At 48.2% G+C, this 15,434-nt stretch overlaps 1 protein-coding gene across 1 annotated transcript in view; it reads right to left on the bottom strand.

The window, feature by feature from the left end:
- XYLT1 (xylosyltransferase 1) overlaps window positions 1-15,434 on the bottom strand; it is a 309,407-nt gene that overhangs the window by 213,833 nt on the left and 80,140 nt on the right. The window contains exon 2 of the mRNA XM_030300138.1: window positions 3,762-3,800. Coding sequence (XP_030155998.1) covers window positions 3,762-3,800 — 39 coding nt within the window. The remainder of the gene's footprint in view (window positions 1-3,761; window positions 3,801-15,434) is intronic.

Here is a 15,434-nt window from a genome sequence, read left to right as displayed (position 1 = left end):
ATTGGTCAAAAACACTACTGATGTACAGGGAGAGATTTCATTTTTGTTTTAAAATAAATTTTCTATTGGCTCCATTGCTCAAACCATTTTATCCACAAGCCTTATGGCAATCTATCTGTCAAAGAATTACTCACTGTGCAAAGCATTATATCTATTTATCTACATACCTACTCACCTGTCACCCATCTATCTCTCTTCCTATTTATCTAAGTACATTGGGGATACTTTTGTAAAGCGTTCCCTTTATCTAGACCTTGGGTTGTATACATCAAGCCCATCCCTCCAGTTCTGCCTGAGCCATTTTACATCTACCAGTCAAGGCAACTTGTTTTTCTGGAACAATAAGATACAAGTTGAGAAGATAGATTGTGGTATCCTGTGGCCCCCAGTTTGACACTCACCGATGCTATGTGCTCCCAGCATCATCTTGAGCACATTTGTTAACCTCTCTGACCCTTAAGTTCCTCATCTGGAAAATGGGTATCATGAGAACACCTACATAATGAGGTGAAGATATAGTGGGAGAAGCCAGTTCTCGGCAAATGGTCAATGCCAGTGTGAGCAGAGGTCGTGGTAATGCCAGTAACCAAATTCACACGGCTTTCGCACTGGCTTTCTCCTCATTACTACATCCTCTGGTTCCTGGGTAACCACCATCTGGAGACTAGGGAAGCATCCACCGTGGCAAGTCAGGGCTTCCTTGGTGCACCCCAGGAGCAGCCTGCTGAGGGAAAGCTGACACCAGGGATTTCAACCTCGCTAGGCTCCCTCATTCTATGAATGTGGCCATCAGGCAGAGGGAGGCATGCTGATGCCAGCAGATGCAGAGCTCGGTGCTGCCACAGGCGAAGCGCATTACAGCGGCTCCAGAAGCCCATCTGTCTATGGTCGCCAACTCAGAACAGGGGCTTGAGGGTGGATTCACCAAGTTCTGGGGGAGGACCCAACGAACACCCTGGGTGGCCCAATGTTCCTACACAGGCCGAGCACTAAGTAAGCTGAGCCACAGGTATGTCATGTACAAACACAGCTCACAATGAATCTGAAAGGCAAGCCCTACCTGTGACACCTGTGCTCCAGGCTGGACCGGGTAACGCCTGTCTGAGGAGCAAAGGGAGCTGAGGCAAAGAAGCAGGAACTGAGCCAGACTTCCGACACCTGTCCCTTACCACTGCATGGTTGGTTTTCCAAGCTCAGCCCCATCTGCTGTCTCGCTGCTGCCATATGGGTAATATTTGGGACACCACTTTCTGCCAGAAAACCCATCCATGTCCCTCTTGTCTGACCTGCCTGCAGGCAGCTGAACAGGATCCCATCATGAGTCCCAGGATGGACTGGGGCCCAGCACAGCATAAGATCTGGCCACCGACTTGTGCCAACAGTTACAGAAAAACATTAGCACTTTGGTTGGGTTCCAGAGTCTCTTTAACATAGGAACTTAGAACATCCTACGGCTCCCCAAGAGCCGGCTGGGGCTGACAGAGGGGTACTGGAGCCCAGGTGAGTCATCTCCCTGATAGCGTGGCATCAACGTAGAAAGCCTGTCTTGTGCTGTGGCTGGCTTGGCATCAGGTTCAGGTCTAGGAGAGGTCACTGTGTAGGGCCGAGCTGTCACCCTCACCATAGCCATCAGCAAGTGACTGTTCTTTCCCATGGAGGTTCTTAATTCCTGACTGGATGGTTTCTACAGTAAAGGACACAAGACAGCCAAGGACAGAACTACCTGGGGCACATCTACTCCTCCCTGGGAGATAAGATTTGGCTCCTAGAATTCGGGACACAGACCATCTGTCCAGGGGCTCTCCTGAGTCAAGTTTTCCTCTGGGGAAGGACTGATCAAGGGAAGGGCCATCATTTAAACACACCCTGGGATGCCTGGGTGGCTCAGTCAGTTAAGCATCCAACTTTGGCTCAGGTCATGATCTCTTGGTTTGTGGGTTTGAGCCCCACATCAGGCTCTGTGCTGACAGGGCGGAGCCTGGAGCCTGCTTCGGATTCTGTGTCTCCCTCTCTCTCTCTGCCCCTCTCCCGCTTATGCTCTGTCTCTCACAAATAAACATTAAAAAAATCATTAAAAAGTAACAAAAAATGAAAACATACTGTGGAAGTTCTCTGGTAATCCACTCAGTAGACTGGGGAGAGCCTTGTTTTCCAAAACACAGCATACAAACAAATGCTCTGAGAGTATACGTAGATGATTTTGGAGGGAACTCAAAAGGAACGTTTAAATTGTATTTTAGTATTTTAAGTTTTATGTTTTTAATTTTATATTTATATTCAATAGTTTAATATTTAACTAATCGTATTTAACTAATAGCTTAACATTTTAATATAGTTTAATAGTTTAATATTTAAAATTTATATATTTGTATTTATTTTTATTTAATCGTTAAATATTTAATCATTTAACCATTGAATAATAGTTTAATTCTTAATGTTTTGCGGAAAAAAAAAATCTAACCAGCATGTGATTCCTTGCTTGTGATTTCACCAATATTATCCCACGGGATAGCGTTTCTCATCGTCGTCATTACTGACCTTTTATACCAGCTGGTTCTCTGCGTGGGGGGGTGGGGGGGGGGGCTGGCCCGGGCACTGCCCTAAGCTTAGCAGCATCCCTGGAGTCTACCTCCCCACCTGCTACCCTGGTGTAGTCACCTCCCCACCCCAAGGTGAGAAAATCAAAAATTGTCTTCAGACATTGTCGTACGTCCTCTGGAGGTCAAAGATCGCCTTGACTGAGCACGATTAGCTTAGAGTAAGTCCACTTCTGAAAGTACATTAGGTTGATTTAAGGCCAATGTACTTCTATGGGACTTGGAACAGGTGTGATTCACATGGGGCAAACACGGCTAAGGTGACAGGTCACTGGCAGAAGTTTCAGAGGAACCAGACCAGAGGATGGCCCAAAAGGGCCAGAGAACGGGGTCCTTATCCTCCAAGTCACATGCTCTTTCCCACCTGCTCTGTTGTTGTGTCATTCCTGAAGTCGACAGAACTCAACATACGTGTAGGAAAGAGAAGGCAGAGGACTCCACTTTGCCCATCGTGTGTGGCCCTCCTGATCTGGTAAGGAGAAGCTGGGCGGGGGGTGGGGGAGGGCCTTCATTCCCCTAGGGGAGACTGAGGCAGAGACATCGGTGAGAACAGGGACCCATGGAGGAGGCTGGAGAGGGAGACAGGCAGGTGGGTCTTGCCAGACAACTCCAGAAACAGCCACAGCACTGCTCCACAGCCTTGCAATGTTCCAGCAGGCTTGCCTGTCTTGGGCAGACAGGGCTCTGGATGCAGTCCATCTGGTCTCCTCTCTGTGTGACCAACCCTCAGAGCCCAGGAAACGATCAATCCAAAGATAGCTCCCCTTAAAGCCCAGCCGGAAAGGCAACAGTCTATTGGTTTCAAAAGCTACCTCACCGGTACTTAATACATACTGACGACTTCACGGACACCATTTTCTGCTGTGCTCACAACGCCGCAAGGTAGGCACTGCCACCATGGGAATATTCCAGATGGCAGGAGGGAGACTGACAGGCGACGTCACTTTTCAGGCCCTGAAGATGAACACGCGGATACAAGGGTACACACGTGCGTGCACACACAATCGGCTGGCACATGTCCCTACCTGCGTGTGCTTGCACACACCCCAATGGGCAAGAGGATGGTCTGATGTGCCTGCCCAGCTTTCCTGAGCCAAGAGGGTGCACCAAGCCCCCTGAAGAGCTGGCACAGGTAAGTGAGAAAAATCAGGGGAAGGTACTGACCTGTGTCTCCAGGGTGATCGGTGGACTTGGATGAGGGTCCTGCAGGGAGAGAGGAGAAAACACAGGTAAGTGATGGGGGGAAACTGCGCCTACTAAGCCAGTTTGCATTTTCCAACAAAGCTACATCTCTTCAGTGCCTAACAAGCCCACAGGGAGGGCTGCCCAACTGTCTTCCCCATTCCACAACTCATGAGAAGAGCTTGACCCAATCCCCAATCTCGCCCTAACTTCTTCCCACACCCAGATGACTAAGGGGGTTCAAGTTTCTCACTGACAGGTTAAGGGGGGGGACACCCGCCACGGAGATCATGCAAATGTGCAAGTGTAAGGAAATAGGAAAGAAAGCACTCTTGCTGCTTCTCTTAAAGTGTGTTCAAATCCTCTATATGGAGACAATGGACCCCTGAGAAGATTAGAAACACACCTCAAGGAACACAGAGTCCAGATGAGGGGGCAAGGCCACCAATTTGTGCCTGGTCTTACAAAAAATGAGGGAAGGAACAGACAGAAAAAGAAGAGCTTAATTCCTCATTTTCGCAGCACATTCCAATGGGCTGGGGAAGAGCCTTTTCAGGATAGCGAAGGCCAGAGAAAAGTCCTATTCATTCACTCTCTACAAAAGCCAATTGACTGGAAAGGCTTGGTGGTCATGTCGCGGGTCATTAAACATGAACTCTTTAGGTGGGGGGCAGGGTGGGTCGAGAGGCGGGAGGGATGGGTGAGGAGGAGGCAGGGTTTTTCAGCAAGTGGTTTCCAAGGAAAACAGGAAACCCAGCACATAAAGACTATTTTTGTCTGCACTGTGTCGGCTCTGAACTTAACCACCCTGGATTCAGGATTCTGGGAAAGCAACCTCAAGCTGCCTCTTACAGAGAATGGGCTTGATTTTAGGGCCCCAAAGGACAAACTCAGTTTGGAAGCGTTGCTTTAGGCAAGAGATTTTCCAGCACTGGCTTCTAGGAAGCCATGCAATTGAGCACCCCCCGGCCCTAGTCGGTGAATAAGAAGGAAGTATAGGGATTATGCTGTATTTGTCCTTCTGTGGTCTGACTTGGTTCACTCTACGTAACATCCTTAAGGTTCATCCTTGTTGTCACATAAGGCTGAGTAACAGTGCACTATACGCATTCACCACATCTTGATCCATTCATCCATCAACAGATGTTTACCCTTTTTTCCTATCTTGGCTGTTGTATGGCTTCAACGAGCATGGGCACCCAAGTGTCATGATTCCACTCCCATGAGGCATCTCCAATAGTCAAATTCACAGAAACAGAGAGTGGAAGGGTGGGTGTCAGGTGGGCTGGAGGCAAGGAATGGCAAGTTGCTATTCAACAGGTGTCAAGTTTCATTCATGCAAGATGTAGAAACCCTGGCATTCAGCTGTACGACATTGTGGTTACAGTGAACAAAATTTTTAGGTGTATACTGCAGTGTTAACAGAGTACAACTCCTGTTGTGTTCTTACCACAATTAGAAAAGAAAAAACTGCGGCAAAATTTTCAACCCCTACCCTAGGGGAATGGTCAGTCACTTTCTTAATGATTCTGCTGTGGTATCTTTATAACGATGCCAAAGTAACCCTGAGGTCTGGTCTGTTCTGAGTTTTCTTTCAAGATGAAGGGTTCCTTTCCCCACCCACCCCACCCCCACCCCAGATCCTAGCTCTGAATCCAGTCCCCAGCATTTCTCCAAGGCTACAGCTCCAAGTTGACCACCAGGCAAACAGCTCACTCCAATTTCCACATTCTACCCAGGCACAGAATATTGCTCAGACCCAGGAAGATACTGAGGGGAATACTCCTCCCCCTCTCTGGACACTGCAGCCTTGTCCTTCAAGCCTTGAAAGTATTTTAGAGGCTCTCTCTTTAAACCCTTATCTAGCTCCCTCCCAAGGGTGAGGAGGGGGCCGCTTTATGGGTGAGAACCTTGGCTGAGGCATTTTCGAGTGAGCAGCCTCCGTGTTTTAGCCATTCCTCACGGGGCTCCCCCTGACCAGCCTCTTCATCCTCACACACAGGGAGTGGCAACCCTGTTCTTCCATTTTCCCTGTGTCAGGCACACTGGACAGGACCCACTTTTGTCTTTGGGAGACAAGGCTCTCCTCCTGGTCTATGACAGGGTGGGACTCCGGCCTCAGGCATGCTGCTTTGTGGGTGAGGGCATGCCACATTACTCTTCAACTCCAAGTCAGCCTGTGTGTCTCTCCCAAAGTTCAGTTTCTGCCATCTCGATTTGGCCAGAAGATAAGAAGCTGCCTCTCAGACTCCAACATGAGCCTCATTCTCAAAGCCAGGTCACAGTGAAGAACCACACTGGGGTGTTGGGTGTGCGCCCAGATTAATTAAGTTGTACTTCTCAGCCCATTTGGCTATTGTCTGGGGCTTATGCTTCACTGCTCAGAATCCTGAAGGGGTGGAGAGGGGAGAATGCCATCCTGAACCCCGAAGAACAACTTCCCTGAAAGCGATCGTCCTTGGCAAACCACAGAAAACTCTGTCAACTTGTCAACTGTACTGACAAAACCCAAAGCTGATTCTTAGATTCTGGTAGAGCACCGGCTCTTTACTTGGCATTCCAAGATCAGAAACCCTCCCAGCACATGGTCAGGGGTCCAGTATTATCTACTTAGCATGTTAATGACCTAGCCAGGAAGCAGACAGAGTACTCCCAAGCAGCCATGTTATTAACACTTAGGATTCACTTGCCAACAAAAATTCAATCTCCTCCCTCTGTGCACACTCAAAACCTAAGCTTCTCCCTACAGAAGCTCCATCCAGAAGATGCCAGGTATGGCAATATATCTGTGAGGTCTCCCTTTCAGCAACATCCTCCTTAATTGGAAAGGCTAACGAAGTGGAACCGGGTCAATGATGCTGTCTGCCTAATCCATCGTGTCTGTCTAAACTGGGACTCTTTGGTTTACAGTAGAGTAAATTCCTGTCTGTCAGGGGAAAGGCTCCTGGAGACCAAAGGGGAATTTGCAACATGCTCGGATGCTACAGTGGAGTGCTTTTAGAATCTTAATGTGGATACTGGGGCTACGGAACTGCCTGAAGCAAGGGAAGCCCTTTCATATCATCTATTGCAATGACTAAATTGGGGAAGTCAAAGAGGGAACCAGGCAGACCGATTTAGTGGCCCGCATTCTTCACCACTCCCTGTATCCACACCCTCTAGTCACATGACTTTCCATTTCTTTGCTGAGTGTTCTGCCCCATCCCTTGACCTGGGGCTTGCCATTTTGATGTGTTTCATCCAAGGGGAGATTAACAAACAGGACCTAAGCAGAAGCTTGAAATATGCTTGTGTGATTGAACATGATCTCTTGTGCTTTTGCTATCCCCACAAGAACATGCCCCAGGTAGCCTGCTGGTGCAAGGAGGAGGACACACACAGGGAACAAACCTATATGCAACCTGCAGCTTGAAGCCGACCCCAGCCTTGAACAGCCAACCTTCAGACACATATATAATACATGCTTGTTGTCGCAAGCCACACAGTTCAGGGTGCTTTGTTATACAGCCATCATTGTGGTAGTAACTAACTGATACACTTTCTGAAGATTGATCTTAATAGAGCAAAAACATAATGGACAGTCCAGCCTTGGAAACAAAATGCTATGTACTCTCCCCAAGTATGCAAACAAACCTCAGGAACCTGAACTAACTACCATTTATAGCTATGATTTAGGACCTACTATGTGCCACACTCCACAGGAGCTGTAGGTTATGCCAAGCAAAGGACATTCTCAACCACCAAGACCTCATACTACATAGGAGGTCACTTTCATCTCTTTGCCAAATGGACCAGTCCCTCTGAATTTACTCCAATGCCATGACAAACAATGGTAACAGGATTTCTCAGAATCCTCTTGCCCTGAGGTAATTACCATTTTCATTTCTCCAGTTTATTTTAAACTTTAACCCATGGGCCTATTAGTTGACCGTTTCCAACAATCATCAATACTAGTAAGAACTAGTAAGTGATAACTAATACCTGGAGTTCTTACCACGTTTCAGACACTGGCTTACCTTCTAGACATGTATCATTCCACTGACCCCTTGTAACAACCCTAGGAGATAGAGACTTCCATGATGCTCATTACAGAAATGAGCCAACTGATGACCAGAGAAATTGAGCGACGTGTCCAAGGTTACACAGACAGTACTGAAGCCTGGACTGGACACCAGGTCCCTGTACTTGAGAAACCTGTGCTCCATTATTTTATATTAGCTCCACTGGAGAACACAATCCCCCATCAGAAAAAATCATCTTGCAACCTGGATGAGGTCTACTAAAAGAAAGAACACACACAGCAAATCAACAGTAGCACTTTAACCACTATTAGCATCCTTTTTTAAAAAAAAAAAGGTAGTGGACACGGTTGATGGAAATTAGCACACGTGTCATGACTAAAAACACAGCCAGTTTGCCACAGTGGGGCACCAAATCCATCCACACATATTTACGGAGTCCCAACTCAGTAGCTAGCACCATGTCTGGTGGGCACCAGGAGGGAGACAGAAAGGAGTTTAAAGGGACTCTGTGCACACTTCTATTCCCAAAGCTAACGGTTTAAATAATAGGCAGGAGTCTGATTACAGATCCTGGAGAAATGAAACTCGGTCTCACTTCAAGACCAGGAAGCCAGGCTCAGAAACTTTGGAGCTCAGCAAGCCCAAAAGCCTGATTTTAACAAGCAATTAGGCTTCCATGAAGAAAATAGGAGGAGACATTTCATGATCATTCCATACGTGCCTCAAACGTTTTGGGCTCCCCTGGTCGGCGGTGAGCCTCGAGCTTAGCCTCAGCCATTGGAAAGTGTGTTCCCTTCCTGTGCTTTGAGTATCTCCTAAGATAGTGTTTGCTCTTGGGTATTAAGCAATGGCTTTGGTGTGGAGGCAACAATACTGTGACTCAAGTCTTCAGAGCCGGATTTCCCCCCATCGGGGCCATCAAGTTAGCAGAGCAATAGACACCAGGCCCTGCAGTACAATCTCTGCACGGACACACCCAGGAGAACATTTCAGAAGGCTGGTGTGGCACTGTTTTCCCGAGAACCCTCTGGGGACAGAAATAGAAGCCTCCCCCATTAGGAGTTTGTGCTTTACAAAACACCAGGTACCTCAGGAAACGCAGGGGGATGTTTATAGGATCAGAGATTAAAACACAAAATCTCACCAACAGCGTTCCTGCCTGCTGGAGACCACCAAGCAAGACCATCAAGTGCAAGGGGAATTCGGATGCCAAGCCAAGGACCCAAAAGGATGCTGTCACTTTTAACAAGGGACTGTATGGGGCAAAGAAGGAAAATGCAGTGGAAGAGCGCAGGTTCAGGGTCAGACCGTCAGCTGAAATCACACGTCACCACTGATTAGTCTGCTTGGCCCATGTGCCAGACATGTTTATTTTTACAGTTCTGGAGGCTGGAAATCCAAGATCCAGGAGCCAAGAGGGTTGCTGTCTGCTGAGGCCTTTCTCCTCAACTCACCAACACCCATCTTCTCACTGTGTCTTCACATGTTCTACCCTCCATGTCTGAGCCTCTCTGGTGTCTCCTTGTGCATCGAAAACTTCCTCCTCTTATAAGGACACCAGTCAGAATGATTAGAGCCCAACCTTCAGGCCTGATATTAACTTCATTACCTCTGCCAAGGTCCGGTCTCCAAACCTTCACATTCTGAGGTGCTGGGGTTTGGCGATTCAGCAGATTAACAACCACTTAGTAGATTTGGGACCTCAGGCAAACTACTTAGTTTCTGTGAGCTTTTCTCAACCACACCCTGTGAATAGGTGGGACTGTATTCTCCAACAGAGCTACTGCAAGGAAGGACAGAAAGGACAGTCTAGGACTGTTTTCGAAGTTAAAGGGGACACAAATAAATAAGGACACTAGCTTAAGAGGTGGAAATCTGGACTGTTCATGTGTATAGAGAGTCACCTCCTCATCTTGGAAGTGGGCTACCACAGACATTATAGGTGATCATGCATGTTTAATAAAACCAGCTATTTTTAACGTCTGCTGCGCGGTTAGAAGCTCACAAACAAGGGCACTGGGGTGGCCTCAGTGGGCGTCTGACTCTTGATTTCAGCCCAGGTCACGATCTCAGTTTGTGGGATCAAGCCCTGCGTCAAGCTCTGTGCTGACAGCACAGAGCCTGCTTGGGATTCTCTCCCTCCTTCTCTCACTGTCTCTCCCCTGCTCACACTCACTCTGTCTCAACCTAAATAAATTTTTAAAAGCTCAAAAGTTATCTCCTCTTTGTCGTCTTCTTCCAGGCTTTTGAAGGCTAAGACATACCCCTCCACCCCCAAACCAATCAGCCACAATTCTTCTCCACGGCCACTCATTATAGATCCCAGCTGAACCAATCCCATTCGACAGTAGTGAAATAGGCAAATTTAGCCATCTCCTTTTCTGTTTATTCTGTGCCAAGCACATGAAATCCTTGCCACTCTGCCAAGGCAGGTATCATGCTCCCCCTTTTACAAATCAGATTAACTGAAACTCAGGGAGGATCGTTTGCCCAGAAACACAGGCCTGATAAGGGTTGGAGCCAGGACTGATGCTTAGGTTTGCAAGCGGCCTGAAACCGGCACCTTCACCAATATCCTGGTGCTTTACAAAACCATGAACTTAGTGAATCGGGATCTCTGGGCCAGGAGCCCAAGAACCTGTGTTTTCATTGAACAGTCTTGGGTGAGTCTTATGCGTACTGAAGCTTGACAAGACCTGCACTGTAGCATGGGTAATTCAAGACCAGAAGCATCCGAAGTGACACAGACAGCCAGTGCGAGACCAAGAATAGGACCCCTCCCCTCTGATCCCCAGCCAGTCACCAAGGCTCTGAGGTGTTCATGCAACTCTGATGCTCACGTTCTGCATCCGCTAGACATTTCCATGATGGGTGTGTGTCTGTTTGAGGGCTCTAACTAACCAGACTGGGTGACTTAGAAACAGAATTGTATTTCTCATAGTCCTGGAGGCAGAGAGGTCCAAGATCAAGGTGCTGGTGCATTCAGGGTCTGGCAGGACTTCCTAGTTCATGGACAGCTTTCTTCTTGCTGTGCCTTCACCTAGACGAATGGCTGAGGGAGCGTTCCAGTGTCTTCATTTATAATGGCACTCCTTCCGTTTTTGAGAGCTTTGCCCTCAGCAGCCCTCACCACACTGCGGGTCAGGATTTCAACAAATTAATTTAGGGGGACAAACCATTCCATCCACAGTGGGGTACAAGGTGTTTTCTGCTCCTTCCTTTTTCTCCACTTACATGGTGATGACCTCCTTGCCCCGGAAACCCTGACCATCACCTTCATCTTTCCAGCTTTCTTTCCCCAGGGTAAGTGGCTCCTTTGGACTCCTCAGGATTTGTTCACAGCCATGAAGGTGCTCACACAATGGGACTTTGTCTGCCAGGTGTCCCTCTGGGATTTCACAAGGAGCTTATCTCATGTGTCCGTGACTCCTGGGATGAAGGCTGGGGACGTGCATGGCGGGTGACACTGGTCAATGAGGGAGGGATTCCAACAGCACACAAGTCCCCTTGTTCTCTCAGAAAGGCTACATTAGGAATACAGACGCCGGCCAGAATCACACAGCCCTCACCTTGTTGGAAAATGCAAACTCATCTCGAAGAAAGACGGAGAAAACAGAAACCTCACAGAGAGGTCAAGGACACTGGCAGTGCTTTAGAGAGACAGTGGTGCAGAGTTGGGCCCTTTCAACTGGGTGCAATTTCCTTACTCTGTCCTGTCTCTGTGGTCTTCCAAGTTTTAAGAGTTTACAGGTCTCTTTACCACTTGGCTTTCCTTCCACAGATTGTAACCCACACCCTGGAACAGAGCCACAGGACCTCAAAATGAAGTTCAGGCCCTTGGAGTTAGTGAATTACCTTGGAAGCTACAAAAGACCACAGAGGCATGGAAACTCTGGAAGGACTTCAATGGTTCTCCAGGTGGGTGTGAACACCTGTGAGAATAAACAGTTATCCGGTATCTAAACCACACACTTGGTTCTGCGTGTGCCTTAAGAGGTTTTGTAATTCTTTGCAAACCACACAGAATTAGAATTCTTCGAACAACAAGGTTTTGAACACACCTACCTAAAAGAGGAGAGGCTTGTGGTAGGAAGTGTTAACATGGGATGGCCAATTGGTGGCCTCTAGATGATTCGTGCTAGGTGGTATTTTTTGGCCTGTAATATCGATGACATATTTTTCCTTGTTGCCCATGTTCTAAAACCAGGATAGGTCACATGCAAATCCAGATTTCTCATTTCTCTTTTAAAAAATGAGAGATTTAGGGGTGCCTGGGTGGTTCAGTTTGCTAAGCGTCTGACTTCAGCTCAGGTCATGATCTCATAGTTCATGAGTTCGAGCCCCGTGTCAGACTCTGTGCTGCCAGCTCAGAGCCTGGAGCCTGCTTCAGATTCTGTGTCTCCCTCTCTCTCTGCCCCTCCCCCACTCATGCGGGCACACTCTCTCAAATATAAACAAACATTAAAAAATAATTGGAAATGAGAGATATACCAACACTGCACGTGTCCCTGCAAGACAGCAAAGCTTCTGGCTGGATTGCTACCTGGTCACTGCCAACAACTCTATCGGTCACCTCCATTCACTAAGGCAATTCGCCTAAGGTCGCATGGCTGGTATCAACAATTATTAGAAGAGCAGTTAACATTGGCTCATAGTGAAAACAAAGCGTTGTCCTAAGTGGGTAGTAAGAACCATCTAGTTTAAATGGTTAACAATGTAGGTATTAGCTTAACAATGTAGGTATTAACAGACCCATTTTACAGAGGATGTATTCGAAGCTCAGAGGAGAAAGGAATTCGCTCAAGGTCACTTGTTAGTAAGTGGTAACCTTCCCATCTCCTCGTGTGTGTCTTCAGACCAGTGACTTGTCACAACGGCAACCATCCTAACAACAACCTTCTCAGAGGGACAAAGTGAAGACCGACTCAGATGGTGGAGCAGAGCCTTGCTCAGTCCTGGTGCACAATGGGCGAGCCACAAGTGTCAGTTCCTCTGGAGGACAATTACTACCACTCTGTTGTGTTCGGCTTTTCATAGCTCAGACCAGAAACAAGACAGGCCACGTGCCAGGAGAAACCTGAGAAACGCAGCCTCCACCCACCACTGCTGGGCAAGAGGTGCTGGTAGCTGTCTCCAGAGCTCCATGTCCTCCTGAAGCTGGCCACCTGAGCTCCGCGTGGACACAAGCCATATCTCAAGCTCAGCGCGATAATTAGCTTTCTCCCCAGGCACATGCCGTGGCACCTACTGATTTTGCACTCACTTGGCTGTCTCACCAAAATGGCAGACGGCCCACGGGAGCCAATGCCATTGAGTGTCCCGCAGATACTGTCGTGAGCTCCAGAGCGACTATGCTTTGCTCTGTAGCTTCTGGCACTAGTGAGTGGGCCTTCTGTCCCACGGGCAAACAGTTCAGGTTTAAGACCCAGAAGCCAAGACTGAGCACCAGGAGACTCAGAGGTGGAGGATAGGTGTTCAGTGCCTCCCTGCAAGGTGCCCAAGGTGGCTATTACTAAGCAATTACTCGGCCTCGAAGTTTCAATACGGCCCTCTGGGCAGACATTACTAACAGATTCTGATTTTCCTAGGAGATGCAAACTTATTTCTGTCCCTGACTTGAATCAAACCCTTCATTTTCTGGTAAGGAAAAGAAGACTCAAGATGGGAAGTGAATGTCCTAAGGGCCACATGCACTTTCTGTCAAAACCTGGTCTAGAATCCAAGGTTCTTAATGCCAAATCCTGGGTTCATCCCTTTTTGCCAAAGTCAATTTCTATGCTTGTCCCTTCTGCCTTTTCTTCATTTTCTCCTCTTCGGCTCCCACACAAGAGCCTCTAACCAGGACATTTTCTGTTCAAAGGATAGCATATCCCAGCTCTGGGAAAACCAATTCAGCAGTGTTTCAGGTCTGGAGTGTTTCCAGGATGCCACACACAGACCTGCTGTTTCAAGCCATGGGGGAAAACTGATCCCAGGATGCTGGGCACAGGGTGATGAAGGGGAGAACTTCACAGTACTTGCAGAGGGGACACCCCCAACTCCAGGCTGTGCCTCAGAACAGGGGAGCCTCCTTCCTGGGCCGGAAAAGAGATGGCTGGTCATCGAACATGCAGGGGACAGAGGGTTCCTATGTTCAGAGTCAAGGTCAAAGTCAGGTGGTTTCAGAGCAAAGAGACTCAGGGTCTCCTTCCTGCCTCCTGGCCTTCTCCTAGGTTTCTTAATGTTATCAACGGTGGGGATGACAGTGACAGCACCAATGATGGTGGCCATTAGGACAGCTATTTTCAAAGTCCTCATGAAGCAACACATTTAGCAGTTCATGAGCATTATTTCAATAAATCCTTGTTCCATTCTCAAGGGCTGGCTACCACAGGATGGCCATCAAGTCTGGAAACAGATGGTTTTGTATCATGCTTTTAGCATCGTGAGAGGCCCCGGATGGCCATGCACATTCACCTCTGTTGCCAGAGTACGGACACCCTGTGGTACTGTTGCCAACTTACAGAGGAGAAAACAGGCTCAGAGAGGTTACATGAGTTGCCCAGAAGCCACAGAGATTGGCCCACTGAACCTTCTAATCTTCATAGACATTAGGAAAAAAAAAAAAAAGTAACCAGAACCCTCAGATGTGGTGTGGTTTGACTTAAACGATACACAGCGCTTTTTACATTTTTTTTTCCTACTAGTTTCCAACCCCCAAAGATTGGGTGATTTCAGAACATCCAGATTTATGGCTTTTCTTAGAATGTCCAAAGATCTGGCCAAGTGGGCATGCTGGTTGGCATGGCTGAACTGGAGGAAGTTGCTACTTCCTTAAGGTAGGTACACACCCTCCTCTCAGCTACGGCCCTGCCCCACCCACCTGGGTAAGCCCGAGTTGGTGACCACCCCCCCCATCTCTTTGCCACCAGGGTTTATCGCTGTACCATTCTACCCACTCAATGGCTGATTCATCAGGACCCCACCCTCACTTCCAGTCCCAAAGAAGCAACGTTTGGGATGCCTTAACCTAAAAAGGATCAAAGTTCTACTAATCCACAGTAAGTTCAACACTGTGGTTTATTCATTTACAAGCCTCTACCTAGAGCTCAATAGCTTTGATTTTTCCTGGGGTGGTGGGATCACACAGGGAGGTGGTGATGGGGACGCTTCAGTGCGGAGCACAGAACAGGAAGAGGTTATTAGCACCACTGTTTTCTGGCTTCCTGCGTAGCCACCGCACGCAGCTGCCTCTGAACTGGCTGTTTGTTCCTAGCTGTCCCGGAAGGAAGCGCGCTCATCACCCACGACAACAGAATTGGCCCTAGGAGCCGAGAACGTGCGCAGGGGCTCCGAGTCCCAGCTCTCCTTCTGTACGGAGCAACCCCAGAGCTGCCCAGACAGGAAAATGGGAAGAAAGCACAGCCTGGGATACAGCATCCTGTAGCCCACTGACAAAGCCCCAGCTGGGGGACAGGGAAAAGGAGGAGGAGGCCAGAGGAAGGGGGTTCGGCAGGGCACATGGATTGTGTACAATGAGCTCCTTTCATCAGTGAATAGAGGACTCTCCTCAACTCAGTCTCAATGGCTTTGTTTCTTAAACGACCCATTCTACACCCAGAAAGCCAAATTTGCCAGACCCTGTGCCAAGGTC

This window comes from Lynx canadensis, chromosome E3 (assembly GCF_007474595.2).
Source record: "Lynx canadensis isolate LIC74 chromosome E3, mLynCan4.pri.v2, whole genome shotgun sequence".
Lineage (NCBI taxonomy): Eukaryota > Metazoa > Chordata > Mammalia > Carnivora > Felidae > Lynx > Lynx canadensis.
The sequence above is the reverse complement of the archived record's forward strand: the minus strand, read 5'-3'. Positions and strand labels throughout refer to the sequence as shown.